The following is a 19952-nucleotide window of genomic DNA, read 5'->3' as shown; positions in this document are numbered from 1 at the left end:
ATACAAAGCTGCAGAAGGTCTGATCAGTCCTCCTCTACTGTGGTGGGTGGGATTAGTCAAATGATGGGAACATAAAGAGTCTAAGCCGCCCCTGGCTCAGAGCTGCAGTGCGCGCGCCGCTGTGTGGATGTTAGTCCGGCTGGATACGAGCGCGCGCTGGATGACGGCTTTTACGCACAGGTTCGGCTCTCGGTCCTAGGGGTTCGGCATCTCCGTGGAGACCGAATCTTGTTCTCATGGTGGGACAGTCTCTAGAGGAGTTCGCGGTGGTCCGTTAAATGTCACCCCCACTCACAATGGATTACACGGGGAGCATGGCGCCGCCGGTGCCGCCGCACAAACCCAAACCCGCCCGGCCAGGACAGGGCCAGGAGCGGCTGCTGAAGTGCGTCCTTCTGGGGGATGGAGCGGTTGGGAAAACCAGCTTGGTTGTGAGCTACACAACAAACGGATATCCAACCAAATACATCCCGACGGCCTTTGACGACTTTTCCGGTAAGAGAGTCAACAGGTACTTTGGTTGGGGTGTTGAAATAATAAACAGGTGACCATAAAACGTCCTGTTTATTTGGGACTGAGACAAAAGAAGAACATTTTGAGAAAAGTACAATAAACTAACTTTCCTAAACTTCACTTCAGGATATTTGTTTCTACTTCAGAGTGGAAACCAGTTTGCCTCTACCTGCATGCCACCCATTTACCTCTAGAATCTTCTGCTTCACCTAAGTATTTCAGATTGCACAAACGTTTACCAAAATGCTCCCATTTCCATCCATTGTATGATAGATGTGTTTGTGTTTCCTACTATCTATCCTCTATCTGAGGTAATGGGCAGGTCTTCCCTCCCTGATTTAGCACTGTTCCATTTGGCACAGTTCCACTTTCCAAAGTGACTAGTCCCTGCAAGTGCAGTTTATGCAAGGCAGCTTTGGTTTCTAACTTATGATGTAATTTGTGACTTTCCATTATCTGCTCTCCAGACATGGTGAACACCTTATGGTGTTGTTCCTCACCTGCTCTGCACAATGCAAGCGGCTCTGTGTCGGTATTTTATTAATTATTGTCTGTAAAACCAACAACCAACACAAATCTGACAAAAACATTCAACAGGGACTCGTACCAGCCTCTCAAGGGTGCTGGCTCAGTGCAGAAAGCTTCTCTGGTTCAGGGGGTTGCACAACTCAGCCTATTGTTGTCAGCCTTGACCCGTGAGCCCACTCCTCTATGCTGGAATAGGCACATCTGTTGCAATAGCTCTGAGGCAGAGATTGTCTTACTCCTTGCTCTGACAGAGAATGATTGTGCAGTTGGGGCCCTTAAAAGTGATGTCATTTCTCAGAGGCCCGAATCAGAGCACTGCTTTGAAAGCAGACTTCTGAGCAGTTATGCAATGCCTCAGGTGGCAGAGAAGCGTCGAAGGGGGAGTTTTGCTTCAGAAAATCAAAAGGAGTATCATATGTCAGGTATTAGAGAATAATTACCAAATAGCAGCTCGCTTCCATTTTTCTACCTTGAAGTTTTCAACCTCGCTTTTGTCAGAACGCAGACCCTCTGCGATGGCTGTCCTGCTGCACGAACTGTTCCAGTGATTGCTTTGATCAGGTGGCATGACCGACCACACACTCCAGTCGTGTGGAAAATGTTTCCATGTGCCTGCTGCCCTGCACTGAGTTCAGCCTTCTGAGAAGAATAAATGGTTGGATAATGAAACTCACCTGAAGATGACACATCCACTTTGGAAAAAGGCAGATTGAAAGTCAACTGAATAAACAAAGTCTTTACCCCCATCTCCTCTTAAGACAACCCCAGAGAGGCCTCTGCTCAAAAGTACAAAGCTCACTGAGCGGCCCGAGCTGCAGTAAAACATTACGGTCTGAGCAGTAACCGGCAAAGTGGGTGGGCGAGACAGAGGAAAACTTTGAACAAGAGCAGAGCGGGGGGCTTTGGGATTTCAGCTGGAGAACTATTGTTTACCCCAGACAGTATTCTGTTGGAGAAAAATCCAGGTGGGGGCATTGTGCACAGGCTTCCAGTCAATTTAGCAGCTGAACCTTATGTTTGTGTGTTTCTGCACCTACAGCTGTGGTCCAGGTGGACGGGAGCCCAGTGAGGCTACAGCTGTGTGACACTGCAGGACAGGTGAGAACTGTTCACACAACAACTGCCTTTCCATTTAGCACTTAAGCAGGCACAATAGATCATTTTGAAAAATGTTTCACTTCAAAGAATAGAAGTACTAGTATCCCTTATGAAATACATATCTATATTTAACCCTGTGAGACAATCTGCAGTTTAAACTTTTATGACCTTCTATGATCAGCATAAGCATGTGCCATAAAACAGTGACATCATGCATTATCCTTGAAGGAGCAAAGGATCTACATGAAACACCTGGTCCACCCTCACACATGTGAGCGCTTATCCCTGCTCCATTTCTGTGATAATAATTCTCCTCAAACCTGCTCAGATGTCCTTGTAGCTTCGATAAAAAGAAGGTATCTGCCTGCAGCACGATGTGTACTCTTTGACCCTCCTCCTGTTCACAGTTTTATGGCGTCTGATAGATGTAACCAGCTGCAATCTTTTATCGCAGACAAACTGTTCTTGTCTGTTACTGAGAGAGACTCTGCGATATGCAGAGTTTGCCAGGTACATTTATTTACTCCCCTTTGAAAGTTTAACACTGTTTCTGTTCCTCTGGGGCGTGGGCCGTTCTTTCATTCCACATCTCGGTGCTCTGCAGCACCCTGCCCTGGGAGCAGCATGTTTGACATTCATAAAAGCCAGAAGGGCGCTGCCACTTCTACAAAGAACTGATATACACTTTTGGCATTTGAAATGAGGCTTTCAGGCAAACCCTTATAACTAAAAAATCTAGCTGCACGATGCTGCAGGCTGTGTGTGCAGGGTGTTAAAATGAATGCAAATGGACAAGATCGGACAAATACCGTTTGATTAAAGGCGCTAAAGACTTACTGCACTGATGCAATTTCACAAGAGGAGAGCTTGTTGCATAAAACAAGGGGAGGTGTGCCAAAACAGCAGAGATCAGAGACTGGAGCCAGAGGGATGAAAACAGCTGCCGCTGAAGCCCATAAACACACACCCTCCAAACTAGAAGATGTTGATTTGTCTGTGTAAACTGGAGACGGACCGGCGTCATCAGGCTGCAGAGCCTGTGTGTGGCAAAGTGTTTGCTGCATCGAAATGTTGAGCTTCACATCAACAGATTAGCGGGTTGGAGGTTTCAGGTCTGTTCTGAGAGTATCAGGCTTTGCTGCACAAAAAGGAAGCAGAAGATGTGTGCCAGAAAGAAGAGGATTTATAGGAAAGAGGGAGAGGTTCGGGCCACGTTTTGGCCAGCATTAATCCGTGTACACTGAGATGAGGAAAGACCATAAAGCCAAAAGCTCAGATTTTCATCAAAAACGTTTACTGCACATGCTTGTATTAAAAAATGTAAACGGTCTGGACAGTTTTCAGTGAAATTGTATTTCTTTAAAATAAACTGATCTGTACATTTCTCTGCCTCTCCATCAGGATGAGTTTGACAAACTCCGCCACTTCTGCTACAGCCGTACCGACGCCCTGTTGCTCTGCTTCAGCGTGGTCAGCCCCGCATCCTTTCAAAATGTTTGGGAAAAGTGGGTCCCTGAAATACGCCGCCGCTGCCCCCTCACTCCCATGCTCCTTGTAGGCACGCAGTGTGACCTCCGGCAAGACGTTAAGGTGCTCATCGAGCTTTCGAGACGACGAGAGAGGCCCGTGGCAGAGGAGGACGCCAGAGCGCTCGCAGAAAAAATTGGGGCCGTCATGTATGTGGAGTGCTCGGCACTTACGCAAAAGAACCTGAAGGAGGTGTTTGACGCAGCCATTTCCGTGGGGCTACGGCACTCTGACCACCGAGCACGGCGTGAGAGAAAGGTCCGCAGCACAGCCGACAAGATGAAGATGCTGTCCAAATCCTGGTGGAAGAAGTATGTATGTGTTCAGTAGGAAGGGAGGACTGATAAAGATGGACAGAGCTGGATGTAAGGACTTCTAAAATGGATCCCCCAAGATGAACTTTAGATCCGTGCAGTCACCAGTCAGCTGGGAAGGTGCGCCCGCTTCCATGTGGAGTTTGTGGTTTTTGCACAGTTTCCGTTTGCCTAGAGACTGCCGCGTGTTGACACTAAAAAGAGCAAACAGGTTTCAACCACTGGCTGCTTCAAGTGTAACTGTATTGAGCATTCAGCCAAAAAAAAAACATTGCTCCAGTAAAACAATATCCTGAAGAATGGTGTCTTGAAAAAACTCTTGGCCTTTTCCTCAAATTTGGTTTCAAATACATGCAAAATGTTGTATTATATGTCTTCTACGCTGTCATACAGACTTACTAGAGATCTATTTTTATTTTTAAAAAAAATATTAAAGTAATGCAAACAGCTCAGCTTACCACTGAATCAAAGATGCAATTATTCTTTAAAAGCCAGCCCTGCACCTTGCTACACAACCCAACTTTTTTTATGGAGAAAATCTGTCAGATTCATATAAGCTAATACTTCTTTGAGACAAAATCCAATGTATATGATTATAATTTTCCTAAGGTTGGCGATATTTCAAGGATATGCAAAGTTATTCTAAGTTCTATTCTATCAGCTGCCATAGTTGTGTCTCTACAACCACATTTAGTGTCAATATGAGTGTCAGTTTGTTTTTAGAGACAAATAAAGACAGAGGACGGAGGTTTCAGAATACAATCAGATCCAGGTCTTTCTGATGATTATCCAGCTACTTTATCCTGGTTTTCTAACACATCTGCTGTGGGTTTACCTTGACTGAAGGCCTTCATTTGACCACTTACAGTCAGTTAGTTTTTATACATTTATTTATTACTGTTACAGCAAAGCATACAGTAGGTGGTGCCACTGTAAATTGCACTTATGATGCACAGTTCAAGCACATCACTGAGATGTGGCCATTCATTGACTTTTGGGTCGGTTCAGGACTGGAAATCTTCATTTAAAACTGGATGCCAAACCAGATAGAAAATGTATTTTGATGCTAACTGAACCACAGAGGGTATCAATGACCACAGATACTTAACATTCTCAGAGGGCCTTAAGCAGATTTTGATCTGTCAAAGTACATTGGAGTTCTGTCATAGCTTGAAATCAGATTGTAAGGACACTGATTTCTTGATTGCTTCTTATTTTTCAGAAGCTTTTTGCCCCTCTCATTCTTTTATCTTCTACTTTTGGCCAGCACCTATCTGAACACAACACAGATGTACGGAATAATCACATCTTTATTTACGTTACATAGTAATTGCTGAAGATATTTGTAATTTCATCAGGATAACTCTGTGTTTGCAAATATAAGTGATTCTCTGTGCTTTACAACTCTAAATGGTACTTAATTGTGTGCGTTTAAGTGTCTGATTGTCTTGAGAGGAATGTGTTCAACTTGAATGAGCAGAACAAAATAAAATGGGAAATATTTAACATTTTCTTCCCCATTGCCTCTTTAGTAGAACTGTTTTGCCAAGACTTGTTAGAGTTTTTTGAGTGGTTATTGTATAAATTAATTTGATCAAAGGAACTTCACCCTTACTTTGTTTTGTAACCTTGGTAAATTCCCCAAACAAGAGACGGCTCACAGTCAGGTTATGATTAATCCAATAAAACATAACCTTGTGTCACTTTGAAAAGGAGAAACTAATGGTTGTTATGTAACATACTTGTGCATATTCATTTTTTGTTGTGCAGCTAGACCACACATGTTTAGTTTTAATTTCCTCATAGCTAGTACTGGTCAGTTAGCACGTTCCTTCAGAATGTAGGTTTCCTAATTCAGCTGACCAGCTAGATTTCTATATTGAATAATGGTCTCTATCAAAAATACATCAGAATTTGTCTCACCAGAGAACAGTTTTCCAGCTGGAATGTAACATTGTAAGTTAGCTATCTCATGAACGTGCTTTGGGGGCAGCTTAATGTTTGCACGCAGAAGAGCGATTGATATCATTTTTTTTCCAAGGAGTGCTATAGATGAGTTTATTTAAGAGCGTATTCAGACTGGAAAAATGCTTGGTTCTGGATCGAGTCCCGAATGTTGCATTTGGTCTGTATTCAGACTGGCATCAAGCGGACCATTCTGTTACGGACCAAAGCTTGTGAACAAAACCACCTGACTGAAGATCTACTTTTTGTCTTTAGTATTTTGATGTAAATATGATAACTATATTCAATCAGGGCTGCACAGTGGTGTAGTGTTCAGCACTCTTGCTGAACAGCAAGAAGGTCCCGGTTTGATTCCCAGCTGGGACCTTTCTGTGTGGGGTTTGCATGTTTCCCCGTACATGCGTGGGTTTTCTCTGGGCACTCTGGCTTCTTTCTACAGTCCAAAAACATGCTTTGTTGATCAACTGGTATCTCTAAATTATCCTTTGGTGTGAATGTGAGTGTGTGGCCCTGCAACAGACTGGCAACCTGTTCAGGGTGTGCCTCGCCTTTGCCCAACATCAGCTGGGTTGGCTCCAGCAGCCCAGTGACCCCAAAAGGGAAACAGTGGGTTCAGAAGATGGATGGATCGATATTCTCCTAGTGCATATACAGGTTTCCTCCAGGTAATTTATAAGCGCCTTTCCAGGCTCCCAAGGACACTTTACAATTTGGAACAACACACAGTTAAAAACATGAGATTAAAATTGTTAAGACTCACATTGTATATGAGTGAGTGCAGTTGTATGCCTATGTGTGGCCCTGTAATGAACTCCTGTACAGTCCAAGATAGGCTCCAGCAACCCCATAACCCTCCATGGGAATTGGCAAGCATTAAGCCTTGTGCTAACTTAGGCACTTTGACATTGGGAGTTGGGTTATCTTGACCCACTAGACAGTGCGCTGAACCTTTTTTCTTCAATGATTTGGGATTTTCACTGGTGTCCATAGATTACATGAAATCTTTCCACCTTTATCCACCTTTGTCATGGTAGGAATAACATGTCAATGCAAGGGTGGGGTCATCTAAGATAGCACAAGGGTTACAATTGAAGGATAGTCAAGCATTGTCTAAAAAAAAAAACATGTCAACAAGGAATTAATTTTCATTGTGTGGGAACACTGGTTCCCATTAGAGCTAATTAATAGAATTTCTCTAAAAAAAAATTAAGCATAGACTTAAATGTTGTCCGCAATGTTTGAAGAGAGTTACATTTTTTCAGAGGGCTTTGCCTCAGAGGCACCAAAATGTCTATGGAGGATCAGTTGGTTATAAAAGTCTAAAACAGACAATATGCTCCAATTATAACCACATGTCTACACCACAGCATGCAACAATAGGCAAATGGTGACAGCTCGCTCTTGTCCTTGTTTAGAGCGCTAATGATAGGTTGAACTGTTGAAACTACTTTGCGTTGTCTGGCAGGCTTTACATGAGTATTAGTATGATGACTTAGAGTGGATTAAACTTAGCTAAAAGTGCTTCCAAGTGGTGTAATTATGATATTCAGGTTGGCTCGTCTTTCCAACGATATTTTAGCAGCCCCAAACCTCAATGTTTTGTCTTAGCAGGGCGGCCATCTTAAGAAATATCCTGTGATTTGGATCTGTGGCTTCTGTGATTTACTGTAATACCTACCTTTGAATAACAAGTGTAGGTGTTTTTATGGTAAAAATGTAAAATGCCAGACAGGAAACAAGAAATAAGTCAGCATAAGGTCAACTCTCAGATTTTGGGTATTTATACATGATGATGATGAAGTTTTATCTGTGGCACAAGTTGTTTTACTTTTACTCCCAGAGTATGTAAAAAAGTTCCTTCAGTGAATGGAAGATACCATGTGGCACCAAAACCAAATGGCTATCCACCCTCATGAGGAAAACAAAGACAAACATGGATCTATTATTCTGGAAGTGGATGCATCAGAATGGAGCCAAGCAGGGAGTTTGTGAGTTACTGACTTACTTATACGTCACTCCTACAGGCTTTTTCAAACAGCATTTTTTGTTTGCTCCTGATTCCCAATGATTAACCCTTGTGCTATCTTAGGTGACCCCACCCTTACTTTGACGTGTTCTCCCTACCATGACAAACGTGGATAAAGGTGGAGAGGATTTCATGTAATCTATGGACACCAGTGAGGTTCACAAATCATTGAAGAAAAAAGGTTCAGCGCACTGTCTAGTGGGTCTAGATGACCCAACTCCCAATGTTAAAGTGCCTAGGATAGCACAAGGGTTAAATAAAGGAATACTTAGAAATGCACTCTGAAGCTTAATTTCCTTCAAACATGTCCTCAGTTATGAGAAAAATGCTTCAAGAACATGTTAAAAACACAAAAAACATATTTTCAATGTAGATTTATTGTGGTATAAGAAAAGCTCAAAATAAGCCAGGAACTTTGTCAAATAAAGTCACATAAAAGTGTTGTTAAAATAGATAACATGTACTATCTATTTTATTGATCCATTTTCTTGGAAAAGATCTTCACTGCTATAAAAAGATAAACCCACATCATAACAAAAGATGGAAATCAGTGGAAAGTATCTTTAATGTCTCTCAAATGGGTGTAGGATGATTTTATGGTGTGAAGTTTTAGTCCAGATCAGCTGTAACCATCTTCAGGTGTAAAACTTATCTGGTCCTTGCATTTTTTAGAGCTGTACTTGCTTACTTACACAACATACGAGAAATCATTGAAATACCAAGTGAACTCTGACTCCACTTAACCTTTGTGCTATCCTAGGCACTTAACATTGGGAGGTGGGTCATCTAGACCCACTAGACAGTGCGCTGAACCTTTTTTCTTCAATGATTTGTGATCTTCACTGGTGTCCATGGATTACATGAAATCTTTCCACCTTTATCCAGCTTTGTCATGGTAGGGAGAACACGTCAATGTAAGGGTGGGGTCATCTAAGATAGCACAAGGGTTAAAGAGGAGCTCTGTAATCAGTTTTTATGTCTTCAGGTTGATAAAGGATTTTTCTGCTTCCTATCAGATAATTAACAGCCTAATAACCTGAGCTCAGGGCTATAGGGATGGGATTACTGATTACCATTAACCATGCTAATAGCTGCTATGAACGGGGAGTGGATCCAACAGTGGACCGTGGTATACTTTGTACATTGTCTTAAGGATTAGGTGTTTCTTGAGCCGTTAATACGATGCAATACGTCTGAGGCCCTGATTAAAAGACTTTTTTCCAGAGACAAAACTATCAAACAAAAAAAATCTAACAACAAGACATTAGTCTGACTCCTATATCCTCTTATTGTGAAACACATTTGACCTGCCCTCTTTTATACATTTAATTAAGATCATTTGTTTTCTTTATAATAATGACTCATCATTACATAATACTATTGAATTATGAACTTTACAAGAAATTACATTTGATGATAATCCTGAACCAGAGGCTTAGTTTTATCATTTCTATGCATGTAACCCTTGTGCTATCCTAGGTACTTTAACATTGGGAGTTGGGTCATCTAGACCCACAAGACAGTGCTCTGAACCTTTTTTCTTCAATGATTTGTGATCTTCACTGGTGTCCATGGATTACATGAAATCTTTCCACCTTTATCCAGCTTTGTCATGGTAGGGAGAACACGTCAATGTAAGGGTGGGGTCATCTAAGATAGCACTAGGGTTAAAGCAGCAATTGTGAGTCCTTGAAATACATCCAGAAAAAACTAGTTTTGCTTTTATAGCTGGATCATTTGTGCCATAGTGTATAACCTAGCCATAAAAACAGTGCACAAGGCTCATAAAAGGTGGTGCTAAGACCCTTTTGGGTTTAGTAAAGCATAAGTTAGAACCTGCATGGGCCTGAAAACTTTCTAGAGTGTCTTCCTTTGTGTTTTGAAACAATACTCTACGTTTCTGTATTTCAACTTGCTTGCTAATTGGAACACCATAGTCATTATCACAAAAATGTGCTTTCCCTTCTATTCTCTTTGTGCAGTCGCATGTCTTTTATTTATAACCTGAATACCGTATGTAAAGGTGATTTATTTGTTGATCTTTTACTATATTTTTTTAAGGTGCTTGAGAGTATGATAGAAGAGAAAGTGCCCCCGGCTAAATTAAACAGTAGCAAAATAATTATTTATTTAAAAAATAAATACATGACATTGCAGCTCAAAACTGATTGCCAAGAAGAGATTGAGTTGCTAATCTCCCTTTATCTGGCTGGAATGATCTTGCACAGACTTTTACATAAATCGGGGGCTTAAATTTCCATGGCCTGAAGCCACCAGCCTGCTGTTTGCTAACACAGAGGTTGCAGAGTTGTTTGAAATGTTTCTGTGCAGCACTGCTCGCAGGATTATGTTTTAATAAGCTTACATAAACACCCCCCACAGAGCTGTCTCATTATGGGAAGCTAATTGATTTGCTTGTGTCCTGAAGTCAGCGGTGCCTCTTTGAACAACTCTGTGTTTTGTTACTAAGAGGCCCATCTCTGCCTGTGGCGCAAAAAGCATGTGTCAGGCAAACTATCTGGATGAGAACATTTCTACACTTGCACATACAGGTGTAGTATATGGGGCTAGGGGTTTTACAGAAAGAAAAAAAACCTACGCAAGCTAGCAGTTTGTCACTTTTTTTTACATTCATCCATTGTCTTAACCCGCTGTATTCATTCTGAGGTCACATAACTGCCAGAGTCTAACCTGGCTGCTGTTGGGCGAAGGCGGGGAACACCCTGGATGGGTCGCCAGCCTGTCATGGGCGTCACTTGTTTCATACAACATCAACATTTTTGGGCTAAAATAATTTACACTAATTTTTATTTCAATATTTTAAAAACTAAACATTGAATATTAATTTGTTTTGGGGGTTTTTGCGCCTTATTCACTACAGGAATCTTAACAATCTTGAAGTTTTTAGAGTAAATCAGATTCATTTTTTTCTTTTTCTTTTTCTGTGTGTGGATTTTCTTATGCGGTCCCTCGAGACAACCTCAAGTTTGACTTGGAGTTTTATAGAGGAAATTAAAGTACAATATATTCAAATCAGTCCCTGAGTAGTTACTTTACTAGTTACTTTTCTACTCTTGACCTATTGAGTAATTGAATTGATAGTCTACCCACCGTCTGCCAAAACGTGCACTTTTGGGTGGAGCTTTTCATGCTTCCTCACATTAAAGTAAATTTTTCATCATGTACTGGCGTTGACTGGCTCTTCTAGTAAGAGCTATTGTGAGCTGAACTAATTACATTCCAAGCAGATTTTCACAGAGACTTTAATCTACCAACTTTTGACCCCCTGCTACTTTTTTATTGCACACAGGAGGGACAGTTTTTATTCATGACAATTCCTCTAATTGTTTTCAAAAACCATATGCCCAAAAGAATCCTTCATGAATTTGATGACAGCCTTCGGGATCTTTATGGATTCTCCGAAATATAAAAAAAATCCATAATTTACTCACATTCCTTTCATTTTATTGGAAACATTTGCCATATTTGAATGTCACAAATGTGGAAAAGCAAATTTACAGCTGCAAAGACTGTTTTAAAGACATTCTTGTCTTCACAGTATGTTCATTGCGAAAGGGATGCACAAGAATGCTGCATGGAAATTGGTGCAGCTAAATACAGTTTGAGTAAATTTTCTAAAATCTGATGACTGTCACTCGAATGTGAACCGTTTAGAATTATGTAGTTCAGACACAGAGCAGATACACCACTATCCTTGATAAGAACCAAGTGTCTCAAGTTGCCTGCACCAGTTTTGGTGCTTAGAGCTAAATTTTATCTGGGGCAGTAAAATGTCCTTGTTGAACGTAGAAAGGTGCTGTTTTACTGAAACTGGAGCACAGGAATGCAGACTTTGTTTAATACCGTTTTGATTTCACACACCAAACAGCCTTTACTCTCAGTTTTTTTGTCCAAGTCAATCAAATTCTCTGCTTGAATCCAAGTGAGCAGCTGATGTCACTGTCAGTGGTTGTGATTGGCTCGCAGCAGCAGCTCACTCAGCTGATGCTATCTGACAAGAGTCCACACACACACGCTGTTATCTGCAGAAATGGCTCACAGGTCCACTGACCTGATTTACTTCAGGACCCATGCATCTGCTTTCTTCTCTTCTCTCCATCGTCCCGTCACTTCATCCCACGCTCCCTCTTTCTCTCTGCTTCTTCCGTCACTTGCTTATCAGTTTACTTTAGCAGCGTTCTGTTTTTCTTGACTTGATTGCTAACAGCCTGAGGTGCTTTAATCACTCATTTGGAACAAATAGAGCCCTGTTGTGTTTCTGCCATGTTTTCCCCGGCCTTGATGTCATATCACTGCTTCACTGTTTAGTTTGAGAATCCAATAGCCTTCAGGTTGACAGATTGATCTCAGATAACATATTAGTGTATCGACTGGGTGTTTCCGAACATCTGCAGCGTGGGTAAATGAACAAAAGTGCAGCTTGAAGACCTAAAGAATACGTTAAGGTGGTGACTGATAAAGCTGGTCAGGGCTGCTTGATTATTTACCTGCCTCAGTAACTCATTATGGTGCGCTGACCAGACCATGAGGATCATTGGACCAAAGGTTTCCTTGTTGCAGAGCAAACACAGATAGCAATGTTTAGCACATGCAGCATCGACTGACTTGATGGTCAAATGTTTCATGGAGTTAGACCAACAATGTATCCTCAAAGTACAGGGAGAACAAGCACAAGCGTTGACAAGTTTGGGAAGTTATAATAGTAAAAATCAGCAGGGGAAATAAAACAAATAAAAACTGCATCTGCAACTGTGTTTGTAGCTTTTTTTTTTTTACGAAGAAAATGACAAGTTGTTTGTACAAAACCAATCTTTAATTAGAGATTCCTGTAATGTCAGATGTTGAACACAAACTTCTCATATTCATGGCATTTTAGGCAAATAAGTGATAAGTCTGCTTTTTTTTGTTTGCAGTAAAAAAAATTAATCACACAAACCTGAAGGGATTTTAAAACGTGTCTTGTGTTTTGGCTTTGATCAACCTAATATATCCTGAGGGGGAAAAAAACAAGTTAACATCCTGGAATAAGAGTAAACCCAAAGTCTGTGCCAAAAAGGCCATTTTAAAAGAACATAAATTTAAAATAATCTTCTAATGTGGTCTATGACCAAAATTTAAATAAAAAAAACTACAGAGGTTGAAATGCAACATGGAAAAGTGCCTTTATATACTTTTCTTACCTATTTAAGGACAAACTGATGTTAGATTTTTGTCAAGGGGAATCTAATTTCTGACCAAGTCAGCCAAATGTGTTTAGATCTTTTAATCTGAGTACCCATGGAGCTACACTAACAGTGTGTCATTCATGATATGTTCATAACTGGAAAACTTGTATATTCCTGCTTGTATATAAATGTGGTTTGTTCCATGCAGGTTTCTTCACATTGCACTGAACCATCAAAGATACACAGATTATCTCATGTTGAAACTTTTCCCTCAGGATTTGAGGCTGTGAGGTGAAGCATTGCAACATCATTTGGGGCCTGATCAACACTCTCCTGCTCAGCCTGAGGAGATGCATCTTAATGGAAAATCAAACCTGTCATGAACTGGGACATTTTGTTCCAGCTTCTCGTCCAATGCACTTTCTGATACGCTCGTGAAATCTAGACCAGGACCCGTGGAGGCTTTAGCGCTTGCTGCAAGCCCAAAGGAGGCAGCTGTTGGCAGTTATGGGGCCAGTTATGTAAGCTTGTCCCCCTCTCCCTGCACAGCCAGGCTCTTTTCAGGCTCATTGCATGCTGGGCCTGAAGCTTTTTATCAGAAACAGAGATAACACCTGCAGAAGTGCTCCACTTCTCTGTCCCCAAACATTGCAGTAAATTTACAGCTCAATGGGAAAGAAACAGAAGGTATTATCTTTTAACTTTTTAACACACTTTTCTTACTAATTTATTTAGTTTCAGTCCTTTTTGCCTTCTTTTTTGTGTTCTTCTACCTTGTGCTTTTCGTACTTGGTCTCTTTCCAGAAACTCCCTATTCCCCAAATCTGAGAATGTCCATTCATTTTCAAGTAAACTATGAAAAACAACGACCCATTCTCCAATCTCTAACCAGAAGGATGATCGTTTTTCACCTTTTTTTGCCCTTACCTATGTATTTTTCTTCTTTTTCCACCTATTCACTTGTGTAAAGCAACTTATCTTTTAATTTTTGTATCACCATTTGCTCAAAACAGTACTCTGTTATAAACCTTGAGTAATTAATCCATTTTTCTTTCGTCACTGCCACCACAGGCGCTTGTGACGGCAGACTTTCATTGATTGATTGCTCAGTAATCCCACAGAACCAACACAAAACAAAATCAATGTTTGAGCATGACCTGCAGCGCACAGCAGGCAGGGGCACCCCAGAGCCAGCATTAAGCCCCATGATCACCATCTTTCAACAGAGGATATAAATGCTTCCTTCTTTTTAGTGCCTAATTGTGGAGGCCATTGCTGTGATCCAAAAGACACTGTGGCTTTAACTAGAGCTGATCTACCCACTATAATTGTGAAGCTTTGCCCCTTCCCCGCAGCCTTTGAAACTTGAGAAAAGGATCCATGATCTCTGACCTCAAGCCCCCCACCACCACCTTTCTGGAAAAAAGACCCCCCTTTTGCTCCCCCTTTGGACAGGATGTGACCCAGAAGAGAAGCTCTGCAGGAGGGTCTTGACCTGAGACACTGTCCAGACTAAGTGTCTAGATCCAGCTGATGTAGAACTAAAGACAGAACCAAAGGATCAAATGTAAGCTGTTGAGAAAACTCTTCCATAAAGATGTTGGGATTTCTTCATACAGACATTACTGTTCATCGTCTTGAGTCTCGGCTCGGACACATTGTTTGGAATCAGGCTGTTATTGAGTGAGAAAAGTCAACTGGTCTATTGCAGTGGGGGCAAAGGTCAAAGCAGAAATTGCTCTCTTAACCTAACCACTTTTTTCAACTGCATTCACGTGACAGATGACGTTATTACAGGCATTTACTTTCACGTGTGCCTTTTTTTAATGCGTTACACTATTAACAGCTTTCTATGTGTTTCTAGTAATTTCTGCATGTGGCTACAGCAAGTACATTATGACAAAAACTTTCAATAAACTCTGACCTAATATGTTTAAGATGTTTTTTATTAACAAAGGTATGTTAGGATTTTACAATATGTCGTGCAAAAATAACAAAATACTCTTTTATCTACATTTTATTTGACAATAGCAATAGTTTAGTCTCAGATTCCTGGTTGCACAAAGATAAGAAAAATATGCTTTATTTATTTTATGTGAAGTCAAGAGTTCAGTTGGTCTTAAGTATTATTATGTCCCTCTTTTTGAAAATAAATAACTAAATAAACCAGAATGAAAATCCAGACACATGAGAATAATAAAAAGATCAAAGTACTTTTAAAAGTAGTATTTATGTTTTTAAGTTCCTTTATACATCATGAAACCATGGTCTGATATCATTGGGAACAATTAAGCCTGTAACCTTGTGTGGACTGACTCACACCCTCACATTACAGTTTTCTTTTTTATTCAACATCCTCTCCCACCCACTGCTCACCCCTGCCCATCCCTCGCTTGACATTATGAAAGTCTTCAGTCACTCCCAGTAAACTTTATAAGAGCAAACTCCTTTTGTGATGCCATCCACACCATCCATTTGTTCTTGTTTAACTATTTAACTAAGATTTTCTCCGAGTGCCACGTTGGAAAGTAATCAAGCCAAGTTTCTCTTTTGAGTCTTGGAAAATTGCTTTGATGCTTTGAACTAATTGGTTTTTGTTCGGTTCCTTTTCATTTTAGACAGCTAGTTCTTTTCTTTGTCGGACTGCGAAGCGACAGCTAACAAAACATCAGGAGGAGCTGAGTTGGTAGGAGAGGGTTTGGACACGTTTGGAACGGGGTCGTGACGTCTGGTGTTTGTCAGCAGCAAAGCTGCTTTCACCGCGGTAAGAATGAGAACAAAAACCTGCAGCAGGGTTTATCTCTAAGCACTTACAGCTTACAGTTCAATACAGTGTTGTTCTGATAAATAAAACATTTTTACCCTTACAGCCAAACTAGTGTAGCCTACACGTTCTATAAGAAATCTGTGAAGACTAGTAAAACTCATAGCTTAAAAAAAATCTCAAGAAAGCTGTCTTAAAGTGGTCTTCTTTGTCCAAATGCCAAGATTTACTGCAACTTCAAGAGATTACATTCAATTGTATTGTATTTATATAGCCCAATAATACAACAAACAAAGCTGCATATGAATTTCCTTAACTGTCATGGGGTCATTAACATTAAACACTTAAAGAAGTCTTTAATGTAAATAAGATGGCCAGATTTTTGACCACAGACTTGGTTTATGCAGGTCTGTCACTTTGTGTAGAAACATCTATGAAATTTACCTGGATGGACAATGTTTGCTTCTGGACAGACCTGTCGGTTTAAATGAGGAACCTCACTGCTCAACATGATGTGATGATGAAAAATATGGAACACATGTCAACCTATGTAGTTTGCTATTTAAAAAAAAACAGTATGTATAGGATCTTGTTCACAATCTTTAGTTTTGCTCTTAGCCTGGTTCTCCACCACTTTCAAATAAGGTACATGGTGGTAACCACTCCCCAAAGTCTGCACCAAGTTTCCTTTGCTCTGTGTCAGATAAGTCTTCATCTTCCAGACATTACATTTTCCGGTTTCTTTTAAAACCACTAGAGATAGGTTTAAAATTCAAGGCAATAGTTCATTGTCTGTTTTACTATTTCTTTCTTTGCATATGGCTCATGATTAAATCACAAAGATGGCATTGGTGACGTTCAAATTTCAGCAGTTGAGGAACGTTGATTAGTAAAAACAATTCGAGCACCTTGTCTAACTGCATGCTGCTTACACACATAAGTGACATTGCATTTTGTTTATTTGCTAATAGGGTAAAAGGGAGGGAAGTTCAGGAAGGCCTGAATCAGTCACAAAGCAGCAGCAAAAAGATGAAGGAGACTTAGAGAAAAGCACATTAAGTGTTGTGGGAGAGGAAAATAAAAGGATGAATGAAGAGTGCTGCCATTTTTTTCAGCTTTGGGAAAATCACGGCAACTGTAACCAAGTACAAAATTCTGTCAAAGGCCATGCACTTTTTTCAAAGTTTACATAAAAATGTGGACACTTTGAAGACAAAGTGAAACTTTAGAGAGGACTGGAGAAAGAGAGGAGCTAAGAGAAAAATTGAAAACTTCCATCCAACAACCTACTCAGTGGCCTCATTATTGAAAAACGTCCTTGTTTGTGGTGGCTGGTCTGACCTAGACTTTTGAAAATGAAGACCTGTGGGTTTCTAAACACTTCAAGCTAAAGGACAAAGTAGCTATTTAAAAGTCATTCCCTCTGTCAATAGGTGTGATTGTCACTGTGTTTGAAAGAAACGCATGAGCTCATGTGTGAACGAGTGACCCCTCCAAAGGAGCTCTGGTGCACTGACACAATTTATTTTCACATCCAGTCAGGTTCTGAATATAAGTGAGGCTCAGTGAGTCTGAGCCTTGGATTAGACAGCCGGGAGAAACAGTTTGTGACTGATGGTCAGTTTCCCACACTCATTTATGACAGAGGCTGCAATTTAGCTACCTAGCTAGTAAGTAAAACATATAAATATCTAATTTGGTGGAGTAAATTCAAATTTTTTCTCGTTTTCTAATAAGCCCAAATTTTAACATTAGTAATTTATTGTTGCAGTTTACCTTTGATAAAGCTTTGGTGTCTTTCTCTAATTATGTGTGAGTGTGTGTCCCCATGTTTATAACAAAAAAAAGATTTTTTTTATTTATGCAAATGTTATGTATTTTCCATAATTACAAAGTAATCTGAATTTAATTAAAGAAGCAACAGTTGAACCAAACTCTTAAGAAAATTGCCCTCTCCTTCCTACGCGGTTTTTAATGTTTAAGTACTACATGTAAAAGTGTCTCAACTGGTTTGTCCTGTTCAGTTTTAATAACATACATTGCCTCAGAGAAAAAACTAACAGAAAGGCTAATCAGCAGCAGAGATCAGAAGCACTGTGTCTATTTCAAGTCACCAGGAACAGGTTCATGTGATGGAAACAGAAAACTGGACACTTCTCTTATTTTCAAGTCACTGCTTTATTTTTGAAACCAGAAACCTTCTTCCTCCAAAGTTACAATGAAAACCGTCGTTGCTTTATCCAATGGAAGCAGTACATTCTTGTGCTGTTAAATGTTCATTTTAGCCTTCAGGCTGGAAAAAGCTTTAAGGGGAAAAAGTGTCTGTGACAGTTCTGAAGAACTACGGTAACTGTTTTTTTATCCTGTCCAGTATTTTCATTTATTTACTCAACTCATTGATTGGAGGATTGAGGACAATTTCTGCAAAAAGGAATTCTGCAAACAATCAAGTTGACTTCTTAGGAGCATGCTGACATATTGTGATTCTGAAGCAGGGTTTTAGGGTGCGTTTGGTGTCAGTACTGTATTACTGCTGTGCTCTATGATTGTTCCTGCTCAAAAATGGCACACAGACTGACAAAGACACAATTACATTTAAAAAGCAGCTCAGTCTAGACATTAAATGACAGTGGATCACTGTAAATATTGCATGAAGTAGCCTTCTGGGATTAGAGGGAGCAACTGCAGTGCTTCTGGAATTACATTGTAGGCTCTATGTTTTCTGATTAGCATGACCCACTTTTACTGTGAGCTGCCACTAAGTAGAAACATATAGACACATTGATGTTCCTTTGCAAATTGGACCTTCTTTATGCTGGTTTGCAGCATTCAGCTACATGTTTACATTAAAAAAGAAGAAAATTAGCAAATGTGGATGTAACAGTTACCACCTGTCTATTTCTTTTTTTAATCTCTTTGATTTTAGGATATTGTTTGTCATTTTTTGAAATCTAAACACTCTAGATGTTAATGAAGGTGCATTAAACCCTCTGTGTCTGTTGACCATCTCTTTGCTGACCTAAGGAGTGTTGCAACTTTCATTACACACTTGCTCTCCAGTTTGTTTCAACAGTGGGTTTTACTCCTTCATATATCTCCTCTGTCATTTACTGAGAACACACCTATCCTGTCTATACTCCTTCTCTTTCATTATGGCATGCTGCAAGTCTGTGTATCTGTGGCAGAAAATAAATGTGTGCCCAATGACTGCACTTACCAGCTGCTTCTGATGTCTCAGGAGGACAGAGTCACTCTCAGCTGGGAGGTCACTGCGTCCGCATCTTAAACTGGGGACGTTTGCAGCAGCAACAGAGATTTCTATCCAGAAATCTGTGCATTATTATAAAACATGACAATTTTCAATTTATCAAAGGATATCACGTGTCATACATAGTCCTCCTGATCATCATCAGTCATGTTTCTAGTGCGTGAGTTAAAGTTAGGATCAAGCTCTGTTATTCATGGAAAATCTGAGCAGGAGTGATGCTGGATATCTGTTTAAACAGTGTTGTCATTGCACCGTCTGTCTGCTTTTCCATCTGGACATGCATGAATAACAACGTGTCTTTATCACAGAAACCTAACCCATCATTGCACGTTCTCTAGTCCCAACTGAATGGATAAAATCTAAAGTTAGACCAGACTCCTCTACAGTTTATTTAGGACAGAACGGCTTGATTTTCTTCTACACAAATGTTGAATTCAATCTTTTTGAATAGGTGTTTTGTTTTATTACATGTTGGTGGGAGGCATGTGGGAGCGTTCCAGGGGTCAGCTTGTAGGAGTGAGGAGCTTGTTGATGAATGGCATAGAGTGTATCTGTTTCTCTGTCAAAGAGGCTTATTGATGAGTCGTGTGAGAGAAGCTGCAGATAAACAGGAGGCAGCATTCCCCCAACCGAGCATGAAGCATCATGGTGAGACAGCTTACTGTATGTCTCCTGCAGTACTCTGTCCTTCCATCACGCCCACCGCATTACATAACTCACCCTAAACTTTAATGTAATGTACGGCTCTGCCACTCACGCCCGC

At 40.4% G+C, this 19952-nt stretch overlaps 1 protein-coding gene across 1 annotated transcript; it reads left to right on the top strand.

Moving 5' to 3' along the window:
- Positions 1-88: 88 nt before the first annotated feature.
- On the top strand, positions 89-5486 carry rhoub (ras homolog family member Ub). The gene is made up of 3 exons (XM_004075398.5): positions 89-495; positions 2081-2139; positions 3541-5486. Exons 1-3 carry the CDS (start codon positions 279-281, stop codon positions 3994-3996), a joined length of 732 nt encoding a protein of 243 aa, XP_004075446.1. The 5' UTR covers positions 89-278; the 3' UTR covers positions 3997-5486.
- The last annotated feature ends 14466 nt before the right edge of the window (positions 5487-19952 follow it).

This window comes from Oryzias latipes, chromosome 13 (genome assembly GCF_053564925.1).
Source record: "Oryzias latipes strain Hd-rR chromosome 13, Olatipes_Hd-rR_3.1".
In the NCBI taxonomy this organism is placed as follows: domain Eukaryota; kingdom Metazoa; phylum Chordata; class Actinopteri; order Beloniformes; family Adrianichthyidae; genus Oryzias; species Oryzias latipes.
Note: the sequence above shows the minus strand (reverse complement) of the source record. Positions and strands in the feature narration are given on the sequence as shown.